We start from the raw sequence: 25,109 nt of genomic DNA on the forward strand, positions 1-25,109 counted from the left end.
TCAGACATACTGGTACATAAATATTACTTCCAGAAATTGAGTTCTAACTAAGAAAACAGATTAAAATCTATTTAACTAAAAGGTTTATCTGATATAATGGCCAGAGTTACAAAAACAGGACATGCACTTTTAGCAAACCCCTTATTTTCCACTGTTCCCAGTTCAAAAAAGGTTTGAAGTATTTCTTAAATGAAAAACCATTATGCTTATAAGCTCTAAGAATTTAATTTTATAAGTATTACACTATTATAGTGCAATGTCAACTTCTAAACTGCCTACCTTCACCATGTGCTCCCTTAGCATGTGTGTGGAGAGCAAGAGAAGAGCTGGCGATGGGCTGAGAAGGCTGGGTATACTGGGAGGGCAGAGGTGGCGGAGGGGGCGTGGCCTGGATTGGCTCATAACGTTTCTCACCAAATGATCTATCCATAGCATCAGCTTCAGCAGACTTTCCCCTGTGAAAAAAAATGAAGAAAATGCCAACACCTGAAAAAGTTTCATCTATGAAACAAGTTCTCATTTCTCAAAGTGTTCCAAAGTTTTAAAAATTATCTAGAGATTTCATAATTGATTCTCAGGAGTATGGGTAGCTACTCTACCAAAATATACAAACAAACTCAACCATTCATCAGCACAGATGTGAAGACAGCACAAATAATTCGAGATATTAGTAAAACATCCAGGAGACGGCAACCAAAGGCAGGTGAAATTTTGGGTATACTTGCAGAATGTGTTGTTTACAAAAAATAGTAAAGATTGGCAGAGGCTTAAGAAAGTGTCCCAAATAATATGAACAATTTTTGTTGGCCCAATCTTCCTTACATTTTGTATCTAAGGAACAAAGCCTTGGTCTTGGCATACTTAGAGCACCACAAAATCTGATGTCACAGACGAAGGGTGGGCCAATCTTTTTAAGTTAAGGGCAGCATACTAAACGACTTCAGCTTTTTGGGCCATATAGTCCCTCTCCCAATTATTTAAACATAGCCCCAAAGCAGTTACAGACGGACAGTATACAGACGGATGGGTATACTGTGTTCCAGTAACCCTAAAAAAAACTGGACACCTTTTATTTTAAAATTTGCCCTTGCCTTACTGGATTTTTTGTTTAGTAATTGCTACTAGAGTAGTAGACACTGCTTGACTTTACAAGGCTCACTTAAGTCAGATTGTGCCATACATGCTTATTTCTTCAGATTGCCAATTGTTAATGTGTAACATAAAATACACACAAAAGAAATATTTAAATAGACCCATAATTGCAACATTTGCCATCTAAACCCTTGCAGAGAGCCAAAGCTGTGCTGGCTTTATGTGCACAGACAATAATATAGACATTTGGAATGCACTTTCACTTTTACAGGACACTTTTACTGAAGAAGTCCAGCCTTGGATTAGTTTGAGAACTATGCTGCTATCTTGCTTTTAGGCAGTTAGACCACGTATTTGAAGATGACATTAGATCTGAAAGTGCACATAATGCCAATGACACAGTGAGGGACACCTTATGTAACAGCCTCACAATAATGCCAGTCTTACCACTTGATGCTCCTTTTCAAGCAGTCATAGCTAGTGTAAGAGCCAAGAAATCTAGGTGATGGCAAAGCAAGCGCAATAGAAAAATGAAAGAAAATGGTCAATCTAACTAAGCAAATTTGCAGCAAATGAAACTCAAATGTTATTTTAAAATATTAATCAAAATATATACATTCATCATTTCATCAAAATTTGAGTCATTTAGCTAGAAAAATTACCAATAAATTAAATCACAGTAACCTAGACCCTTGCCTGCGCCCTAGTTGCCAGCATATAGCAATGAGTTTGAGTTTTATTCCCTTCTTTCACCTCTGCCCGCTTATGCTGAAGCTGCTGGTGGGAAAAAAAGAAGTTAACTAAGGTCAAGTAACAGTTAACTAAGGATAATCAGGTTCTGAATAGGTCAGAGTGGAATGTTCCAGAGAAAAGGCTAGGCAAAAGATATCCTCTAAGTGAAAAGAAGAAGTGCTACAACATGACAGCTATACTGATCCCTGGGAGGAAATGGTGCTTTGGCAAGCAGAAATAGGTAACATGTTTTTTCCAGCAAGACTTTACCTATCACCAGCACTATCGTTAAGTCCTGTAGTGGATAAAGCCTTACCATGCTGCCATGCTTTGCTTTCACAGTCTCTCTCTCCCACTAACGTCGCATGTACATAAAACCACCTAACAACAATCTTACATGAAATTGGTGAAACCACCAACTAGCATACTCAACAGCACCACATGTTGGTGAAACCACCAACATTTATTTTAAGACCTAGATTTCTTACAGAAAGTTGAGTACTGAGAGGTAGATTTTCTGGTGACCAAAAAAAAAAAAAAAAAAAAAAAAAGTCCCTAGTTGCCCTAAAGAAGTTGAGTCATTTCTGGTTTGGGACATGCACAGACCCAGAAAAGACTGCTTTTCTAGCCATATTTAGAATCCTGGAAACTTCTAACTCATTTTGGAGGCGAATGTCTAAGTTTATTATCTCTCAACAGCCCCAGTTCCAACTGAGGGAACAGAATTGTAGGCCAACTATTCAGTGTAACAGGGTGATCTCTGGTTGCTTTCTGGGGCATCTGCTCTTTGCTAATAAAGACTTCTCTAAGAGATTCCCACCATTTTTGAGGTGCCTTTTAAGCAGGACATTGTTATTTCAGTATTTTACTTTAGGAAATAAAGGAATGTAGGCAGTCTACTGGTGACAAATAACAAATGACGTAGTTTAAATAATCTAAACTATCTTCCAAATGTTAAAGCTGCATTAATTGGGCAAAAGAATAAGACACCATTAGAAGGAGAGGCATGACTTCATTTTCCAATTCTCTAACCATTAAATATCTACATGAGAAAATGCAGCACAATTAGAGAGAATTAAAATTTCATGCTCTGTACCACTACCTACCTCAAGTTAGACTTTCTCAACCCTATCACCCTCATGACAAAAAACAGTAAAATCAAACTGAGTCCTGAGTGAAGTCAGAGAGACAGGTGTTGTCTGTGTCTTTCACATCCCTGTGCAACCAATGGCTAGCCAACACTGGTTCCTGCCTCACCCGGAGCCCTGCCCGGAGTATCATTCATTCAGTGTGTAATTATTTGAGCTCCCCAACCCCAGCCAACCAGGCAGTGGCCTGGACCTGTCTGAAATCTACACATCACAAACATGCTATTAAGTCTCCTCTCTAGACAACTAAATTAAAACAAAACCAAAAATTTCTTGCATTTGCTCCTCTGCAAAATTTGTTACTTTGAAGCTCTAAGTGAATTTTTAAAATTGCATTCTATTTACCATATATGGAGAAGGATAAATGACATCTCTCTCTAAACCCCACCCCTGGACCCTCTTCCTGCAGGAAGGTATGTGTTTTAATGGCTTAGGTAAAAATGATTGCAAAAGGGCATGGTCTTCTACTCCACCAAAGGAGACCCTAAGATTTAGCACCTAGCTTGCCTTCAGCCCGAAACTCCCCTGAAGCACCAGGACCAGGCACCTCTCCAGCGTGGTGTCAGGCGAGGCTCACAGCAGGTACAAGCCACTGTCTGCTCTGACAAGAACCCACAATGCAGCACTCAGAGTTTGTGTTTCTATTTTTCATAAACCACTTTCTTCTGTAGACAGGGATTTAAGTAGATGACAGTGGGAAAAGGTCTTAAATTTTCAGTTCAAATGATGCCTTAGGAAAAAGTGGTTATTAAGCTTAGATTTTATTATTAGAGGTTTTAAAGTACTTTCTGAAAGAATTTTCACTCAATAGTAAATGACAAATGATAGTTATTAGGTTCAGACAACCCCAAGCATCTAAGTCAGTAAAAACCTGGATGCTTGTGAACTAAGACACAAAAGTGATTTGTAATGGCTTTCTGATGTGTCAGCTTGGCTAGGCTGAGCCACAGTCCCCATTAACCAACCAATCAATGATCTAGGTGCCTCTGTGAAGGGGGTTTCCAGATGTCATGCTTCTAATCAGTTCACAATTTTAAGTCAATTAAAAGGGAAATTAACTGTAAGGACCCTTGAAAGAGCATTTAAGGCCTTCCCTGAGAGCTCACAGACTTCCAAACAGTTCTGGATCTTCACTGCCTGTCCGAGGGACACAGAACTTGCTTAGCCATGCCTCACAACTGTAAAGGAATTCCTGGGAATGAAGCTACACATATGTTTTTTGTTCTTGTGAGTTTGTTTCAGGATTAACCCATCTGTGCTTGTGTGGGTTTATACCCCACTCTCAGTACCAAATTCTAAATCAGTCAGGATTCCATCAGAGGCAGAATCAGTAGGTGTATGAACCTAGTCAGGGACATATGGGTTTGTATCCCAACAAAACCCACAAGAAAGAAAACAAAACTACAAAAGCCCCAGGAGACAAGTAAACAGAAGGGAGTAACACAAAACAGGGCAAAGATGACTGGAAACTTGGGATTTAGTTCAAGTGGTACCAGTCTTATTGAGGCACAGGGCAAACAAAGAGCCCTTGGGGTCAGCATGGAATAGGAAAAGCCTTGGAGGAGTAAGGAGGGCTCCAGAGATAACAGCAACAAATTCCAAAGGGGACTAATCTAACACCCCAGCACTAAGGGCAACAGGGCATTCCTGGACAAGGACGATGATAAAGAAAAAGGGCTCTAAAGATATGGGTTGGGACACAGACATAGTTCTGGGTACAGAGACATTAAGGCAGTGAGACAGACCACTGAGGACTAACCAATCACAAAGACACTTGTGGAGCTTTAGAATAATCAGGGAGAGAAGGTCTGTATTCCCTGAGGTACGACTCCACTTCGGCTTCTTGTCTCTCCCTGGCTTGGTTCCACCAGCCTGGGAGTCCCACTTTATTTCTGTTTCTTTTCTCCTCAATAAACTTTTTCTTTCTCTAAACAAATCTGCCTCTTTTTGTTTGCTTGCTTAAGTGTCAGCGAAGTTCCTGCTGCGGCTTTGTGAGACACCAACCCGTGGCAGTCTTGTGGCTGGGGCTCAGTGCTGCCACTGTAGCCTGGGATCCGTTCCTGGATGGGAGACTAGGCCTGAAAACCTGACATTATGGTATCATTATGACTTCACTGGATCTTGGTTTCCTCATGTATGAAATTAGACTAGAAATCTCTAAAGTCCCCAAAAGATCCCATAATAGGGATAAGCCCTTTCTCATGGGGGGGGGGGGGTTGCTGTATTATCTTCCCTCAAACAATGTTGACTCTCCCCCATCCTTGCCTTTATATTTAAAAAACAACAAAAAGGAAGGAATTAAGTATGCTTTCAGGGTCTTGACTGTTGACTCTTGTACCCTTTTGATTTTAACATCTTTTCTAATGCAAACATTTTATGCATCTGATGTCAGATTTTAAGAAAAGAAATTACATACAGATCCCATTTAGAAAGTATACATGGTGCTGAGCACTGGAGCTTACAGAATTTATGTATTATACACTTAATTATTTTCCTTAAAAACTTATCATGAATTGTTCCACTTTATGCAGAACATTTTATGTTTCATGTTATTTTTAACAGGTTAAGTCTCTGGTGAAGTAACTTACTTCGAAGAATAACTAGGAAAATTTGGTTGATTCTGAGGATGAACCGGCTTGGCAGGTTCTGAGAGATGGCTGGGAGGAATGTGTGCAGGCTTGTTCTCAAAACTTCTTCGGTCAAAGTATGAGAGTTGTTTTCGATAATATTCTTCATCTTCCTCGGGATCATAATGATTTGATCGAACAATATCTTCAGGTGGCTTCAGTTGAGGTTTCTGAGGTTCTGGGATCCTGACAATGAATGGTAAGTAGACCCATGTTTTAGATGTTAATTTTACAAAGAAGATGGAATATAGAAATCTTTTATCATGACCTTTCACCAACTGTTGTGATTGTTCAGCATCTGGCTGAGTAGCCCAAAGAAATTGGGTACTCTAAATCCCATGTCTTTATGCATTATTCTCCTTTAACGCAATCTAATAAGCCTGATAATTATCTTGATAATCAGAGCCTCACAGCAGGTTAGAAGCAGTTAATTAGAAAGAGAAAAGAGAATGTAACCAAGACAGTGCTGAACTTCTTGAAGTACATACCCCAATGTGAGCAACAAGTAGTAACTGATAATTTAAGAATTTTTAAGAGTTATAAAGACCTTTAATCCAGAAGGAAATAGTAAAGTTCTAGAAAGCAGGTGAGAAGAAAATAAATTATCAATCAAATCAATACATTGTTACGTATGCTCTTAGTAAAATTTAGAAATGTTGCTTCAAAAATGGATGAACAGACATAGGTTTCACACCAAAAAAAGGGGAGCAAAGCCTTCAGTTATTACAGGTTTATTTTATGTGGAACTCATTTGCTAATGAAGTTGGCTAAAGGTAATACCACAGAAGTTTACATTTTCATGAAAAGCACTAGATGTAAAAGAGGAAAAATGTGTATTTTGGACAGAAGAAGCAAAATAAAACATGTTAGGCAAAAGAATTCTGTCTAAGACTTGCTCCTTGATTTAAGATGATCAAAAGCATTTACCTGTACAGAGTTTTGTCATGTTCACTGAACTGGTTCTGAGGAATGGTTTTAGGACCAATGGTGGGAGCACCTGGAGGTTTCGATGCTACCTCTGGAGGCTGGAAAAAAAAAAAAAAAAAGGAAAGAAAGAAAAGACAAACAGGTCCCAGAAACAGAAAATTACAAAACAAGCTTTAAGGTGAGTTGGGGGTCACTGTATGTATCACCCATTCTAGGCAGGAAAGACACAGGTACTTATTTACCTTAAAACTAGTAGTGTGGTTTTCATCTTTCTTGTTCTCCAATGATGCCGATCTTTTGTTTTCAAACATTTTAACTCTAGTGAGCACAGACTGTGGTTTCATTGCGGGATCTTCTTCTTCTTCAGTTAAAGTTGGGGGTGGAGGCAGTGGTTTGGTACTTGAAGGCAAAGTCTCTGGCTTATGTTGAGATGCAGGTATTAGAGGAGAGACAACCGCAGCACCATGGAGAGGCTCATAATGGCCTGCTTTAGAGGTAAGTACTTGTGATGGTACTTGCTCATAACTTCGAGGGTACTGGTCAATATACTGTTTGGGTTCAGATGCCTTGGAGCCTGTTGAAGAATAGGGCTGTGCTTCTGGTCTGTATCTATTATGCATGTCATACCCAGAAACTGGCTGTTCTTCATGTCGGAGGGTGGAGGTTCTTGGTGGTTGGTCGTAGCGTGGTCTGCTATCATAGGGCAAAGAGGTTGGCTCTTCAAAACGTGGAAAATACCCTCGGTCTGAGGACTCTTCAGGATGCTGTCTGGAGTCAAGGTCTCGTGAATGCTGATTATCAAAAGAAGGCCGAGGTTGGTAGGACTGTTTGTCATCGAAATATGACCACTGCTCTTCATAGGTAGGAATTCGGTCTTCATAGCGCAGACGATGGTCATAGTTTCGAGAAAACTGTTCTGTGTAGCTAGAGGGGTCATATCTGTAAGTGGGCTGCTCAATGTCTCTGCTGGCTTGTTTCTCCATGTATGTGGGTTGGGGTTCATAGCTCAAGTTGGGCTCTTTGTCTGGCCTCTGCCCTGGCTGACCCACAGCTGGCTGTTTCAAAACATGATTCTGTCTCATCATTTCCTCAGGATAGGGGTCCTTTCTATATACCTGTATAAAAAATGCATATGTAAGCACATAGGCTTGCCTTTAATTCTAGTCTATTTTAATAGACAAAAATGAGATTTAATATGTGAAAATGGTATGTTCTACCAGGACAGGAAGAGATCAGTGAAGAAAGCTAGTTTAAGTGAAGGCTCAAAATTTACAATTGCAGGTAAGGGGTTTTTATATTTCAGCATGTACAAATGACAGTGAACTGGAGATAATTATTAGATTAAAAAAATTATTGCACTGAATTATTGATTCCACCTGATTTGGACACTGAAAATGAAAATCATAAAGTTTATGGGTATCAAAATTGGGAAAACAAAAATGTTTATGGTGGGTGTCTCATAATTATATATTAAGGAATTCTGGATGATACTGAAACCAAAAAGTAAAAATAACAAAAATGTTAAGCACAAATCCCAATTTAAAGGCCTATTTTTCAAATCATCAGTATATCACCGGAAGCCATGCAAACTACAAAACTGAAATGATTTGTACTGATCTGAAAGCACTACATTGTAGAAGCCCACAGTAAAAAAGCAAAAAGGAACATTTAAAGGGCAAAGCAAAAATGATCATGTGCTAGATTGATGGAGAGCAACAAATTAGTGCAACACTGCAGCACAGGTACCTTTGTTGGATCTACATGCGACGATAATGATGGTGGTTCTTGATCTCTTAGCATTATGTGAGCTGCCTCAGTACTTGGTGTTCGTAAAGAATCAGCTTGTGGTGAATAAGTGGTGGAAGGAGGTGGGGTGGGTTCCTCCAGTCTGACATTAGTGAAATTTACATTATGATTAACAGCAGAGGTTGATGATGCTGAGTTTGTTTCAGGCGAAAGGTAAGGGACTGGAGATGAGGCTTCTGCTTTCTGTGAAGTGTTTAAAATATTTTAAATATAGTGTTTCTGAATACTGCTAACGTCCCACTTCCATTTACAGTGGTTGGTAGACATACATTTTAAGTGTGCTGAATAACAAAACTATGACCTCATGTTCTAAATTTAAAAAAAAAAATCAGTATATTGCTGTGTAAGATGAACACACAGAGTTTAGAATTAAGTCCTTGGTATTCTCAAATCAAAATTAAAGATCAGTTCTTAATCTGGAGAAAAATATATTCTTTAACTCAAACACCACATTCTAAATTTTAATAATCCACCTCTAACCACTAAACGTTGAATGCTTGCTGCTTACCTGTTGAGAGGTTGTTTTAAATCCAGGGGAGTCTATTCTATGAATTGGTTGTGGCTGCGCTTGTGGTGAGTAAGGAGGATATGTTTGGTTTTCATGATGCATTCCAGAGGAGTCCTCTCTTACAGGCTCAGAGGACCGTGTAATGGCAGACTCCGGTGGAGTCCCAACCTCATCATTAAGAGTTTCATCTAGTTCTTGATCAGTGTAGGCCCCGCCTTCTGTATCTGTGTCTTCATAGTCAGAAGTGTGTCTACTGTCCGTGCTATACATTGAGTATTCACTACCTGGGGCTGACAGGTAGGACAGACGATCATCATGCAAATCAAGGTCATCACTTGTAGCACCATCCGCCTGGGTCAAATAAAAGTAAATTAAAAATTTTATTCAGTAGTTCTTTAAGAGATGGCCTTTATTTTACAAGGGAGATTGAAAAGGATATTTTTCTTTGAGAGATCACATCTTTTTCTCGAAACTTCTGGTGAGGAAAGGTCAAGAAGATTGTACAAGCACACATGCAGACACACAGAGCATCCTTTGAGATCTGAAGGGCTTGGATGAATGAAACGTTGGTTGGCCAGTCAGGGCAAAGGGGGACTCCGAGGCTCAGCCTCAGAAGACAATGAAGGAACCCTGAGACGTCTCAGATCATGACACCTAGTCAGACACTAGCTTGTCAGTCCAAAGCAGGGTGAAGAGAGAGAATGCTACCAGACCACGCTTACAGAAACAAGGACACACTGACAGAACAGCGCACGTCAGAGTAACTATGAAAATAAATGCCACAATTCCAGTTGACTAGAAGTTAATATTTACATATATATTAAGAAAACGGCTTTTAAAAAAAGTTGGTATCTCACCCTAAAGTTTTTATAAAATACAATGGAAAACCATCACCTAAGTGCTGGTTGCTTTATTAAGACTTTTTAAAAATTACTTTTCACAGATGTATCATCCAATGGATGGAGAGGGAGAAATGCAGTATGTTTCTCTCTTGCAAGTAATTAAGAACTTAGCTGGTTTTTAATAGTCTACAGTGATTATATGCTCAGTAGACCAGAAAGAAAATGAGAAGTATTTGAGGGAACGGGACCCACACTGAATCCAATCAAGCAACTGATTGGATACTAATTTGAAACTAGTACCTGGGTTCAACAGAACATAATAGTTCTTGAACATCTTGCTAGGACATGGTGACCAGTTAGGCATGCAAGCTGAAGGATCTGGACTCCAGAATTCAGACAGTCCTTCCATTTCAGCATCGACTCAAGGATAAACATGAGGCTCAAGTTGCCTGAATGGAGCTTCCACACAGTCTGATCCCTAGCTCTGTAAAGAGCCTGACCCTGAGCACTGCCTTCCCAAGAGCACATGGGTGAGGAAAAGTGAGAATCCCAGGACTCTTATCCATTACAACAGAGTCTCTCCCACGGGAATTTCGATAGTTTCTAAACTCTAATGGCTGCTACAGAAGAAAAGTTGTCTTGCTACCTATTACTATCTTTAACTTGTCAGGGTTCTAGGAGACTATAACCCAGCAGTCAGGCTAGGAAAATATTTAAGACCATGGGGAAGATTAACCTGAATTCACCAGTCCACCTAGTTTTGACATGGTATGAATGCAGAAGTGAGCAAGAGCCATTGGTTGCTCTGAACCAGGAAATGAACTTGTCTACATGTTAAGAAAGTCTTAGGATGTCTTTTCTTGGATTTGTAGGGAACATACAAGACTGTGTGAGATCTTGGAAAGTCTTCCCAGCAATTAGATCAAAGTAGTTAACCCAGGAAAGTCAATGTGAAATGAAGTGGCTTTAGTTTAAGAGACTATTTTGACAAAATAACACTTGATGGAAAGAGCGATACAGCAAGCTTGATTTAAATCACAACAACCTTTTCTCGTTTACAAAATGCACCAATCTATCCTAATAAATGACCTATTTTTCCTCACATAAAATGGTGCTTTAATGGGGTATTAGATCTTTATTTTAAAATCCAAGCAAAGAAAGGAAGCACACAGTAATATCATGAAGAGAAATTATAAAAATTAAGATTTGTGCATCAAAAAAATTCTCTTGAATAGGTAGGTATGTATACTTTGTGCATTTATAAACTAATTCCATTTCAAGAATGACAACTGCAAGCTCTTAACTTTCTACCTGACAGAGGTTGCTAACAGAATAATGTTGAACAAAAGATTAGTGTGGAGAGAACTGCAATCCTTTTATCAGAAGCCGCAAGAGTAAAAATCAGTAATAGTGTATTACTGTAAAGTGGTGTAGTGGGGTTTTCCACCTTGATTTGTCTACCAAGTGTCCCAGCTGATATGTCAGTTATTCAAAGTGGTCTAATGATCTCGTATGCATAGTTCATCACCCAAAATGGTACTTGAAAAAACCATGGTTCTGATGCAATATTGTAGGTGGGAATAGCAGACACTCCACTGAATGTAAGCTTTTTAACATCTCTTCTTGTAGAGGCTGTGTGTCTGCTGGGTAAGGGGCAAGCTGGTCCTATGCATGCAGCATGCACTGCCAGTGTCCGTAGCCATAGCCAGGCAGAGGAAAGTAGGGGCCATGCAGGGGCAAAACACAACAGAAAGCCAAGCCAACAAGGAAATGTAAAAAACAAAATTAAAAAACAGATACTCTCAATCTTCCCTAACAATCACAATGTACTGATCTGAAGATGAATGACATAAACAGCAATTTTTTTCAGCTGTAAAACTTTGAAAAAATTAAGTAGCCCAACAAAACGAACAAGTCTTTCTCATCAAAGATAACTGTGAAACTGAAAAGATGACAACAAAATGTAGTTATCTTAAACTCTCCCACTTACATGTATTTTAAAATCAAAATTCAAAGCCAAAAAGGATGTATTGCTTTGTCCAACATTTCCCGGTATATTAACAGGTGCTGAGTAAAAAAAAAAAAAGAATCTGGGGAAATGCTTAAACAAAGGAGTAAAGTAAGTTCTTACTTTAGGGCTCCTGGGAGCCTTTCATATGTGGGCAGATACCCTGCTGCTCCTCAGGGGGCCTGTGGTGTATTTCCCAGGCCCCCAGATTGCCTTTTTCCTCAGAGCAAGTCCTAAATCTCATGAGCTGAGAACAGCACTTTGGAAAATACTCATCTAGCCCACATACCACCCCTCATTTTCAGAAAAGGAAACCAGAGCCAGGTTCAGAGTCATTTCCTTAGTCAGAAGCAGTCAGAACCCTGCCCTTTTAATCATAATCTGAGAATCCTCTGAGAATCATCACTAAAATGGTCATTCAACAGGTGAGGAAATTTCAGAATCTTACTACTAAAAACTTTTCAAAATATTGACATACAAATTACAAAAACCTAATAAGTAAGCTTTCCCAAAATTAACATGCTGATTCAATTAGGAAACAGTAACTCAACGATACCTCTGCTTAGTATAATTTATTAATAATAAGAAATTTCTTACCTTTCCCTCAGAAACCCATACCAACTGGTTTTGTTGTTGCTGAATTGCTTCTTTCAATGCACCATACCAACCATCATTCATCGAATTTAAGTTAATTGTAGCTGAAAATAAATTAACAATATTGCTTTATGATTAGAATAGCTACCGAAAGTCAGAATCCACTGAACCCTGTTTTGCGCTCAATGGTCATGATGTTTGAGGACACAGATCTTTAAAATATATTTTGGAACTGTGTATTTTCTTTCAATCAAACAAAGAAAGCTTTCTGGATAAAGCTTCTGTAAGTTTTAGCAATTGAACACAACATTTTTGCCTACATACTGTAACTGAGGCATTCAAGCTGAAAAAAGGCCTTTATTATACTCACTTGTAAAAAGATGATGATTATTTTTTCGAAGTTTATGAGACCGCTCATATAATTTCCTGGCACTTTTCCGCGATTCTGGACATAACCTCATTCTCATTGTCTTCACACCCTGCTTAGAATCAGGGTTAAGGAATACCACAATTGGATACCACTGGGCATAATTCAGACGATCAACCGCATTCGGTGTTACATCTAATAAAGCATGCTTGTCCTGGAGAGAGACACACAAAATAAACAAGGATACAGATACAGTTAATTAAGAAATACACCTTCAGAAAAATGTCACAGCCTAGACTACACTCCATTGGTAACAGACTTTTAATTATGCTCCAAAATTTCTCAGGAGCACATCAGAAAAATTTGTAATCAGAAGTTATTCAACATAATTTCTAGACTACTTAAAAAAAATCCTCTTAAATCAGTTCACTTTAAGACTGCCCGGATGTATGCAAGCTGACAATATTAAGTGTGTTATTACAATGAAAATGGATGTAACAATTTAACATTTCTGACATGACTTACAGAGTAAAAACACATTCTCTCTATATATAAATATGAAAGTACAACTTGAATTATCCTGACGCAATACTCCATTAATATATCTGAACACTGTATGCTTTTTTTGTGATAATGAATGATTGATCATCTTTTGATGCATGTACTTCTTTTTTCCTGGAAGTGATCATGCTTTTCAGTAAAGGTTTAATTTTCTTATTGTATATAGCAGCAATTTTAGAAAAACTACCTTCCACTTTCAAATTAGCCTGACTCTGTCCCACTCAAAAACACGACATTCATAGTTTATAACAAAAAGGGCCAATTTTTAATAACTTACTTGATCTATTATTTGCTTTATTGTATGAAGGCGAATAATGCCAGAGCTACGTTGATCTGTTCCAGCATCTCGTGGTTCACTTTCTATTCATGAAATCAGAACAAAAACAAAACACCAAATTTTGTTAGTTAGTTTAGAGTGTTTCTCACGATCAGGGAACTACTGACATATTGGGCTCCACAGCACCTAGCTGTGGGGGCTGTCCTGTGCACTATTGTTTTCGTTGCACTTCTAACATCCACTCATTAGGTGGTAGTAACAATGACTCCCCATGCCCTCTTGCCTTTGTTGGGACAAACCAAAATGGCTAAGAACCACTGTGTTAGATCAATGCTGCCCCCAACAATGCCAGGATTAGGAGAAGGCAAGGAAGGCATTTACCTCAGGTGAAAAAAGAAGCCCTTAAGGGCCTCCCCAGTGGCACAGTGGTTGAGCGCTGGGTTGCGAAGCTGCCCGCAGCCTCTGCAGCGCCGGTTCGATTCCCGGCTGCTCCCCAGCCACCGGAGGAGGGTCGCACATGGCGCGCAGACCACTCCTGCCGCCCGCTGCTCCCCTCAGCAGTGTATCTCATCACTCTGCCTGTTCTGCTCCCCGCTCTGGCTCTGGTGAATTCTCTCACCCTCCCACACTTCTGCCTGTACCCAGTGCTTGTATAGATAAATAAATAAATCTTTAAAAAAAAAAAAAAAGACTTCAAAAAAGAAAAAAGAAAAAGAAAAAAGAAGCCCTTAGTAAATAATCAAGTAACATTTTGATGCAGTATGTTCAAAAATTCAAAATTAAAAAGCAACAATAAACATACCGATTTTTAAATAGAATCAGTAAATGGAACTTAAGTAAATTTTTATTTAGTCAAGAGACATTTTCAAGTATGGCAATGCTCTCAATTGAAAATGAGATAAGAAAAAGATTTTAAAAAAAGGGCCTCCCCTGGTGGCGCAGCAATTGAGTGCTGGGTTGCGAGGCTGCAGCGCCAGTTCGATCCCCAGCCACCAGCGAGGCTCCCAGCAAAAAAAAAAAATAATTAAAAAAAATAATATTATGAGCTTGCTTCCATTAAAGCCCAGAAAGTAAAATTTTAAGTTCGTATTTGATATGAACAAAATGTTTAAATTCAAAATACTGTGTTTTAATATGCGTATTTTCCAAAAATTTTCCAACTACCACAATGATCTGCAACAAAACTAGCCATTAAAAAAAAATGTATAAAGGGATGCATGTTTTTTCTTTGTCCAAGGCTCCAATAAAGTTTGACATGGCTCTATCTCCAAACCTTTTTCATGTTGTGACAGCTAGGGAAAATGGTATTATTTGTATGGCACACTGAGATAAGCCGAGGAGGCCTCTCCTGCACTAAGCCCTACCCAGCCAGTCACTAAAGGCTACTGGGGTCAATACCCTGAAGGTCCATAACCCACCAGCAGTAATACTATGGCAGACTCTATGAGGTGTTGTGTGTCAGAGACAAAAACATAAGTAGAAGGGAAACCAAGGAATAGAGAATGCCACTCATTTGTAATGTAAGACAAGCTGTGCTTTCGTACTGGCAACCTGTCCCTCCCTGCCAGTATAAATGTGCCAACTGCAGCTTGGGCCAATTTCTTAAGAATCTCAGAGGTCCAATTTATATGAAGTTGTTCACTAAAAAAGCATGACAGTATTTCTGACTATTGCCACAAGGGAAGCCTCAAAGGAAAGACAGAAGCTCTGGTGTTTCAAATCAGACAAAGGCAGAGATTTGGAAAGACAGAAGCAGCGCTGAGGGACAGCGTAAACGATTTGAGAAAATAAGGCTATCATGAGACAAAGCTCCATAAGCAAGGCGAGCAGAATGAACAGAGAATTAAGGGGATCAACTGGGAGTTTTGGTTGGAGAAAATAATACCAATTCCTTAACTCAAAAGACTCATTAGAGTCAAAAGGGGTACAAAAACTAAGCTATCTGAATCCCTAAGAGTCTGGCTGCAGAAAAAACCCAACCAACTAAATCAGTAAACTGCTATTCATAATTTTAAAAAAAACCATCAGTTTGGTTAGGAGTTGGGTCACCACCAATTTCTTCAGACAAAATGCTATCAACAAAGACCAAAAAAAGCCTATTTCTGAAAAAAAACAACAAACCGAGTGGGGAAACAGAAATAAACATTTCCTAATTTGCTTAAACTGTAAAATGAATTTTACAGTTAATTTTATTTGTCTGCAAATGTTTTGAGTCAGAAATAAGTATCCTCTTTCAGCTTCACCAGAAAGCAAATGAAAAGTAATACAATAATAAGGCAATGTTCTGATTCTTCAAATTTTGCACTTGTGTAGTTAAAAAATGTATTAAATAAGGGTCTCATATAGAGCCTGTGAGAACAACAAAGGCACGACTCTCCAGAAAGTAATAATTACACGTAGTAACAATCAGAAAATGTTCATGTCCTACAGTTCATTTCTTCTTAGCTGTGGAATCTTTATATAAGGAAATCATCATAAATACAGAAAACATTATATTCCAGAGAATTTTAAATCCTTGGGGAAGCAAGGCAGAGCATAAACAAACAAATGAAACAGGATAGATTTCTGCATCCTTTCTAAAGGTGAAGACACATTTGAAACACATTTCAAATAATACAAGGCTTATCAAACCAAAAACTGCAGAATAGGAAACAAAATGAAAACTATCTAAATAAGAAGGAAAATGGGGTATAAACTTTTCCAAACAGTACAAACAAACTTTGCAGAAGTATGATTAACAAAGGGTGAGACAGTGGAAGAAAAATACTAAAGGGTAAAATTTAGGGTGGCAATGATATATATCAAAATTTTATAACTTTTCCACATAGAGAATGTTTTTGTACGTAAGAAAAAAGAATTTAAGTTTTTACGTATAACTTAAGCCAAAGCGGTCACAGCTAAATCTGTATATTCAAACTACCTAAACCAATGAAAGAATTTGCAGGCAAAATCTCTTAAGCATTTAAAGTACAGCATCCTCAGTTGTTCATATTTATTATTAACTAAATGCCTGCAATAATAAATGACAGCTGATAACTGAATCATACTTTTACTACCCTTTTAACATACTTGAGTATTTGTGTGCTTTATGACTTAAAGCACTGGATTGGAGCCAGAAAGGGTTGGGTTTGAAGCCTTGGTGTCATCAGGAAAGCCAGGGAAGCTGGGACTGAAGGGATTGGGGATAATCCCAGTGATAACCATTCTGAGCTCAGCTTTCTCGACAGTAACATGGATATTCTAATACTTACCTCACGGCGACGGTTCGGAATTAAACAAGATAATGGGCTAAGCAGGTTCATATAGAGTTCAGAGTTCATAAATGGCAATTTCTCTTGCTATTAAAGGGAAATGGCGTTTACAAGGACATAATCTCTTTTCCCTCCAAGTTAAATAAATGGAGCAAAGTGCAAGTTTTCATGTACATCAAGTATTATTTCTATTACATGAGTGAATCACACCCCTCTTTTAGAGGAGTAAGCAGTAAGAAACACCCTCATTTTCATCTTACAAACCAGTATCAAGGCTACTTACTTGCAATTTGATAAATATCTGGTTCTTCTCTTGCCAGTTTTTCTCTGGCAACATCTGCTATTGGTCCAAAGATGGTTACAGGCCTCAGAAATCCAGCTAGGGAGAAATGCAAATGAAAAGTACCAAAGTTTATACATTTTCTGTCTTAAGTATGTTCGTATTAAAGGGTATTGAAGGTAAGTCTATGAAATAAACTACCTTCTCGAAGAACAACTCTTTCATACGCTGGAAACTTTGTTTGAACTGGCTGAGCTGACAAATCCTCTCTGCTCTTTCGAAGGTTTCTCTTGGAACTGCGAAGACCACGGAATCTCCAGAAGTCAGCACGGTCTCCTCCTGCTGTTTTTGGAAGTGTGTACTGTACACTGGCTAACTGTTCAGCTCTGGACAAGATAAAAATAAAGGTATTAACACAAAATGGTAAAAAGACCCACAGTAAAATGAAATGTGAAAACACTGGCTAGAACTTTAGATGCAGTTTAAGCATTAATGTTTAAGCTAAAATAAAGAAGTTTGTACCACTAAACCGGTTACAGATATAGTCGACACAATGAAAACTAATTCCTTAAAAATTACCAAAATTTCCTGGTGGGATTGAAATCTTCTATCATCATTTACTAATATGTTCTATGAGAAGTATCCAAAAAGTCATACCTGTTCTTATTAGGGATGATACCTCGTTCTACCTCCTTATGATTTTTGCCAATTCGAATAGCAAGCCAAGAGCCAAGCTTTCCATTGTACAAGGTATCCACAACACGGAATACTTCTCCTTTGTTAAAACTAAGGCCATAGGGAGATTCCTTTTCATATTCAAAATGGGTTCTAATATAGAAGGAATCGCCTACATCTGATTCTACGATGCGACGATAAACTAAAAGGAATCAAGACAAAAAAACATTATTGATATTGGGATAAAAAAATTCACCTGCAAAGAATATATTTTATGTTAAGATGCTGTTGATAAATATTAATAACAAAAACAATAGTATCCAACAGATACTAAATCCTTATGGTATGCCAGGTACCATCTTAAGTATTCTGTCTCACATACATCCCCTTTACGATATATTTTCTCCATTTAGACAGTATCTCACCATCCTTTTTCTTTTGAGCCAAGATGGTCACTTCTTCTCCTTTAGGAAGGTCAAGTAAGAAAAGAACAGCCTCTTCTCTCATGATATTTGTGAAGTCTACATTGTTTACCTGTTAAAATACATTTCACAAATTACTCTTGGCATATTTTAAGATTATAAAAACAACAGTCTACAGAAGAAACAAATATTCTCAGAGTCCACCTAACTGGAAAATATTCCATTTTTAAAAGGGAAAAATTTACTTTACCTTGAAGAAATATACTCATATTTAAAAACAGCAGAAAAAAATGAGTAAGGTACAAATCCATTTAAAGAATAGTAATATAACCTGACATTAAAGGTTATCATTGCAAATTCTAACAAATTTAGATCGGAAAAAAAAACTTCTAATTTCAATTTCATTGTATCATTTCTGACTTTAAAACTATAAATTCTGTGAATATACAATAGAGCCCTATTTTACCTAGTCTCTGAAAAAAGAAACCAAAAGGAAATAGAATTAAAAACAATAGCATGCATCATGGCATCTGTAAGATACAGGCTCAATGTCTGCCAAGTCAATACTCATTTGTACTAGAAATTCCTAAGGGTCAAAATGGAAGTTATCAACATGTCATCAGTGATTGTTTGCAGGATTATAGGTAGATTTTTCTCTTTTCATTTTTTTTAACATTAATAAAAAACAGTATGTACCACTCTTATGATACACAATAAAAATAAACTGAAATATATTTAAAATGATGTCTGTTCAGATTACTTCTAACAGGCTATGAGGTGGTAAGAGACTAGGTCTGTTTGATTTCCTTAGTATAGTGGATGTTATTCCATATGATCCAGCAATTCCACTCCTAGGTATTTACCCAAAGGACACAGAAACATCAATTCCAAAGAACACCTGCACCCCTATGTTTATAGCAGCACTGTTTACAATAGCTAAGCTTTGGAAACAGCCCAAATGCCCAAAAATAGATGACTGGATCAAGAAGATGTGGTACATATACACCATGGAATATTACTCAGCATTCAAAAAAGATAAACACATGCAATTTGCAGCAACATGGATGGCGCTGGAAGGGATCATGCTCAGCGAAATAAGCCAGAAAGAAAAAGAAAAATACCGGATGGTCTCACTTATAGCAGGAATCTAGAAAACTTAAATAAGGGACCAGGAAAATGAGTAACTATAAGAAAGTGAAAATCAAAATCAACAAAAAACTATGAACCAGAGACACTTTTTGGGGGGTGGGGGGCGGAAGGGGAGGGATTGGGGTCAAAATGGGGGGGGGTTGCAATTGTATGGGGAATATAAAAATAAAATTTATTATTTAAAAATAAATAAATAAATAAAACCTAATTGGATTGCAAAAAAAAATGTATTTAAGGATAATGTAAATACAGTCACAATATAATATAATCACAATGCAATGTCACATGGAAATCAGGGAGTTAGAAATGAAGAGTGCAGTGAGAGACAAGCAGGGACCTGCTGACATCACCCAAGTTTTGTTGAAAAGTCATAAGGAGGGCCTCCCCAGTGGCGCAGTGGTTGAGCGCCGGGTTGTGAAGCTGCCCGCAGCCTCTGCGGCACCAGTTTGATCCCCGGCTGCTCCCCGGCCTCCGGAGGAGGGTCCCGCATGGCGCGCAGACCTCTCCTGCCGCCCGCTGCTCCCCTCAGCAGTGTACTTCGGTCCTTCTGCCTGCTCTGCTCCCCACACTGGCTCTGATGAATTCTCTCACCCTCCCGCGCTTCTGACTGTACCCAGTGCATGTATAAACAAACAAACAAACAAACAAATAAAACATGCCTCTATTAAAAGAAAAAAAAAGAAAAGTCATAAGGAAAACTGGGAGAGAATTTTAAAAATTAGAGACATACAAGAACTGCTAGGACAATGAAGACCGTCAAAACACATCTAAGAAATAAAGGAAAATGAGGGCGGAGGATGACGTATGGGCAATGACGACATACAAAACTTCAGATTCAGTGGTGGTCAAAGAAACCACACCATACCGTAAGGCGTTAAAATAGCAATGACTGAAGAGCAGGGAAGGGACACAACTAGGCCTTACATAAGAGCAATAGGAGGGTAATAAGAAGATAAATGAAGAGCCAGAGGAGAGAGAAAGAGAAACACACAATTGAAACAGCACGAATTTGAAGACGGAACCCAGGACATGTGCAGGATGTAGCCTGAATGCAGAAGAGATCAGAATAGAGGCAGAAACAACTTGAAGTGGAGAGGTAGAGGAAACTGAGGAACTTGGATCTGATATATTTGATCTTCTAATTAAAATGACAGTTTATCTGCTGGGAGGATTGGGTATTTTAAAAAGAGTTAAAGATGATGCTATGTTACTAGGCAATACTGCTTACGGAAAAGAAAGAAACAACAGCAACAACAAATCACTAGAGAAATAGATCCCACTAATAAACTGCATCTAAGCTGGGTTTCCTGACTTTTATAACTGGTTCTGTCTCTTGTGGGCCATGAAATTTCAGAGCCAGGGCAGATGATACAACTGCCTGAGTCACCTATCACCTGGGTTCATGAAAAAGGGCCCAATGGCTATGTGGAATGCTGTGAAGACTATTCCCAGGGAAAGGAATACCTGATGTTGGTCTGCTGACAAGTTGTGGCCCAAGGCAGAGTCACATCAGTCAAATCAGTCAAGCTGATTTCTGGATAGTACAGAGATCTAAGATATTTTTCTGGGTAGATTTTATGAATACAAGTGATTAAAAATAAAACCAAAGGTTTACACCCCACAGTAACAAACATAATAGCAGTAAGCCAGAACAAATGCAGGAATGGGAAGTGACAAGTCCAGCACAACTAAGACATGATGGAGTCTTAATCACAATGTTTAACTGAGTACGGAGACTGACAAAGATTATAATCTAATTTTAAAAGTGGGTTTGTTGTGCCTGATACCTTTCTCTAGAGATCTAATACTTTCAAACCTGGATAAGTTGATACATTAACATACCCTGAGAATTTGATCCCCTTCTTCCAAACCTTCTTTGGCTGCAGGGCTATCTTCTAGAACGCCAGCTACAAATATTCCAACATCATTTCCACCAGCAAGCCGCAAACCAACACTGTCTCCTTTTTTGAATTTTACCAATTTCATGCTAGGCCTGTTAAAATAAATATTTCATTTGAAAAGTTACAGAAAACTGGTAATAATGAAAACCACATTCACAGTGAAATAAAGGAACATCATCTCTGAAATTTCTCCATCACTAATTCAAAGAAAAAATTTAGCACAAGAACTCCAAATCAGATTTAGCAGCACTTTATTTCTGAGTAACAAAGTTTTGATATATCCAAATTTTATATGCAAACACTGCTCTACATACTAATTTATAAAATTATATTAAAAAACAGTTTTCTAACTCTGTCTTAGCAACACTATGTATACTATATATTATGTAGCATACTATATATAGTACACATACTATATACTATATACACATACTATATATAGTATGTATACTATATAAACAGTATGTATACTATACATATACTATATATGTATAATGTATATATACTATACTATACACAGTATATATAGTATATATACACAGTATATACAGTATATATACTATATATACATTATACATGTACTATATATACATTATCTATACACTATATATGCACTGTATACACATACTATACATGCACTATATAGTACTATACATGCACTATATAGTATACATTATACTATATATACACATGCTATAGATAGTATACATGTAAGTATTACATAATATGTGTGTATCTATATATGTAGTGCATTCCCAATGGCTAAAAATCTTGCATTCCCCTCCCCCCAAATTCATACTACACTGCCTCTATTCAATACCTGAGAATCACTCTTTTATAAAGGGAGAAATTAAAGTATAAATTGCCAAATTTTCCTAATACCATGTAGTAAAAATCAAGTTCTAAGGACTGTAACTGAAGTCTGCAGCAGATGCACTTTCAGTAGTTATCACTTTTCTGCAGTTCCCCCCTTTGCATTTTAAATAAAAATCATCATCACTCAGTCTTTCTGTATCAGACCCATATTTTGCCTGTTTCTTGCTAGAGAGAGAATGAGAAGGAAATAATGCATGTACACCATTCTGGTATCAGCACAGTGTCAAAACCTTCTTATAACACTCCTAAAACAAAACACTGAGGGATGACTTGAAAGAACAGCTAATCAGAAACTGATTTTAATTATAAATTACCCTTTAGGGTAATTAATTACGAGTAACATATATAAATTACCCTATTAGGCTTTTGTAACCATCCCACATTCCTAGCCAAGAAGATAGAGCAATTCTTTTACCTATCCTGACATGAAGTACAGGAGAAAAAAATCCCTTTCCACTTAACTTGCTAAATAAAAATGAACAAATTAGAAACTAAATGAAACTTACTAAAAAACACAAATGAGTTGAGGAGAGAGAGATGTCTAGTACTTTCAAATCAACTAAAGACTGCATTACCTTTTAAAACTTAAAAGGTTTTTACTGCATTGGATCCAGTTTCCTCTTCTGGAATTCACACTGGCTGACATAAACCTAAGAGCCTGTAGGCTAGCTGAGGTCATTCACTGGGTTGGTAGCATCCTGAAACCTTTCACCATTGATCATAAAGGGTATGAGTCCTTTGGTTGTGTTGGTATCCTACTTTTCTTTTCTTTCTTTTTGAAAGATATATTTATTTATACTAGAACCCTGCAGATGTGTGGGAGGGTGAGAGGATTCACCAGAGACTGAGTGGGGAACAGAACAGGCAGACGGATGAAATACACTGCTGAGGGGAGCAGCAGGCAAGACAGGAGAGGTCTGCTGCACCATGTGGGTTTCTCTTTGGCCGGCTGGGATTGAACCTGCGCTGAGAAGGCTGCGGACAGCTTCACAGTGCGTCGCTCAACTGCCTGCGCCAGCAGGGAGGCCCGGTATCCTACTTTTCCAGCTGAGTGAGAAATCTCATAAACTCCTCCCCAAACCAATTGTACAGAGAGCTCTTTCAAACATTTCTTTAGATCCTCAAGATTCCAGGTCTCTGAACTCATAGCCCTGGGCAATTTAGCGTGACTCACAAGGTAAAATAGTTGATTGCAGTTTGCATCCTTTGGTAAAAGCTGTCTTTTTAAAGCCACAATTTGAGAATAGCTTCAGATCCAATCTCATTAAGTGTCATATGAGTTTTTATACTTTGTTGCATCTGTACTGCATTAACTACTTGCAATTGCAGGCAGTAGACTACTACTGCTTCAAATTGATTCACTTCATTTGACTGAATAACCAAATCATTCCTGATTCAGCTACAAATCCTGGCCATACCCTTAGTCCTTTTTGATATACTTTCTTCATGGCTCTCCCATGGAAAGGTTTAAGTTGCCTTAAACCTTTGATGATTTGATGATCCTGATGCCTCAAAATCTGGTTATGAAATTTATATCTCAATCCCATCAAGCATAAAATATAAGGTAATAAAAGAGATGGCATATCAAAAACTTACTTTTAAGTCACTAACTAATCTAGAACAACAGGTTCTCAACCAGAAATGTTCATGTCCCTAGGAAACATTTCTGCAGATATATTTGGATTTTCGGTTGTTACAACTGGAGGTGTGAGTGATGGGGAGTGTGCTGAGAACAGCCAGTAGCCTGGGATACTGCTAAACATGCCAAAACAAATAATAAAAATGTCAATAGTACTGATATCGAGAAAAATTGATCTTAAAAAAAAAGAGGATATGGGGCCTCCCTGTTGGCGCAAGGGGTTAAGATGCAACCTATGAAGCTCGCCGCAGCCACTGCAGCATGAGTTAGATCTCCGGCCAGGGGAGCTGCCCACATGGCGCAGCAGACCTCTCCTGTCTCACCCGCTGCTCCCCTCAGCAGTGTATTTCAGTCGAGCTGCCTGTTCTGTTCCCTGCCCTGTCTCTGGTGAATCCTCTCACCCCCTGTACCTCTGGCCTATACCCCAGTTCTTGTATGTATAAATAAATCTTTAAAAATAAAATAAAATAAAATTGCATTACCGAAGAATCCCATCTTCATGAGTTGAATTAGGTAAGACACCATCAGAAGGACTGACAGGTAAATCCACGTCTGGCTGTCCAACTTGAGCAAAGAGAGGCTTTACTTCTAAGACAAATAAAAGTTAAATTGTGCAGGAATCACTTTATAAAAAAAAGTGGAATAAAAATGTAAGTAACCATTGAGATAACCAAACAATAAAAAGTCTGCAAAATAATTATATAAGATTTATGACAAAAGAATGTAAATTCAGATATCTTTGTAATAAATACTCTTGTTACAGAGTCACCTATATTTTCCAGTTTTAGCTGGTAAGGTTTGAAAAATTTATCTTTTAGGAAAGAAAAACACAAGAATATAAGAAGAGAGAATCCCTGTATTTCTTGGTTAATACTGTCAAAACGGCTTTTTTTCTGCACTGTGATAACAATTATTTTTTAAATTCCACACTCCTGCCACTAAACAAGTAGAGTAAAGAGGACTTGATACAGAACAGAGAGACATCAGAACAAAATCTTCACTTTCAAACAATCTTGCAAATTCTTATGTCTGGTTTCATACAGAGCTCATATGGAGCTCTATAAGGTATTCTTTATATATGAAAATACTTTCAATAGGCAAAGTAACTTAAAAAAATTTTCTTAATATGCATTGGAGCAAAGAAAGTTTGTTCAATAAATGGTGCTGGGAAAACTGGGTCGCTACATGCAAAAGAATGAAGCTTGACCACTACCTCACACCATACACAAAAATCAACTCAAAATGGATTAAAGAACTAGACATAAGACCTGAAACCATAAAATATATAGAAGGAAATATAGGCAAATCACTACGTGATTTGCACATCAAAGACATCTTTACAGACACATCACCCAAAGCAGTGATAGTGAAGGCAAAGATAAACAGCTGGGACTACATCAAATTAAAGAGCTTCTGCACAGCAAAAG

General features: G+C 38.0%; 1 protein-coding gene across 4 annotated transcripts in view; it reads right to left on the reverse strand.

Annotated features, from left to right (window-relative positions):
- TJP1 (tight junction protein 1) overlaps positions 1 to 25,109 on the reverse strand; it is a gene marked incomplete at both ends in the record, with an annotated part of 206,526 nt that overhangs the window by 7,805 nt on the left and 173,612 nt on the right. For 2 of the 4 annotated variants that reach the window (XM_084254187.1, XM_084254190.1), the window contains 16 exons: positions 280 to 455; positions 1,540 to 1,590; positions 5,561 to 5,785; positions 6,527 to 6,624; positions 6,769 to 7,641; positions 8,273 to 8,515; positions 8,841 to 9,191; positions 12,288 to 12,388; positions 12,655 to 12,865; positions 13,490 to 13,572; positions 17,024 to 17,119; positions 17,222 to 17,406; positions 17,678 to 17,897; positions 18,121 to 18,229; positions 21,109 to 21,259; positions 24,165 to 24,270. In XM_084254187.1, the coding sequence (XP_084110313.1) occupies positions 280 to 455; positions 1,540 to 1,590; positions 5,561 to 5,785; positions 6,527 to 6,624; positions 6,769 to 7,641; positions 8,273 to 8,515; positions 8,841 to 9,191; positions 12,288 to 12,388; positions 12,655 to 12,865; positions 13,490 to 13,572; positions 17,024 to 17,119; positions 17,222 to 17,406; positions 17,678 to 17,897; positions 18,121 to 18,229; positions 21,109 to 21,259; positions 24,165 to 24,270 (3,279 nt within the window). The remainder of the gene's footprint in view (positions 1 to 279; positions 456 to 1,539; positions 1,591 to 5,560; positions 5,786 to 6,526; positions 6,625 to 6,768; positions 7,642 to 8,272; positions 8,516 to 8,840; positions 9,192 to 12,287; positions 12,389 to 12,654; positions 12,866 to 13,489; positions 13,573 to 17,023; positions 17,120 to 17,221; positions 17,407 to 17,677; positions 17,898 to 18,120; positions 18,230 to 21,108; positions 21,260 to 24,164; positions 24,271 to 25,109) is intronic. The other 2 variants (XM_084254189.1, XM_084254188.1) reach the window with 1 other exon arrangement.

Source organism: Talpa europaea (genome assembly GCF_964194135.1).
Source record: "Talpa europaea genome assembly, chromosome: 14".
NCBI lineage: Eukaryota > Metazoa > Chordata > Mammalia > Eulipotyphla > Talpidae > Talpa > Talpa europaea.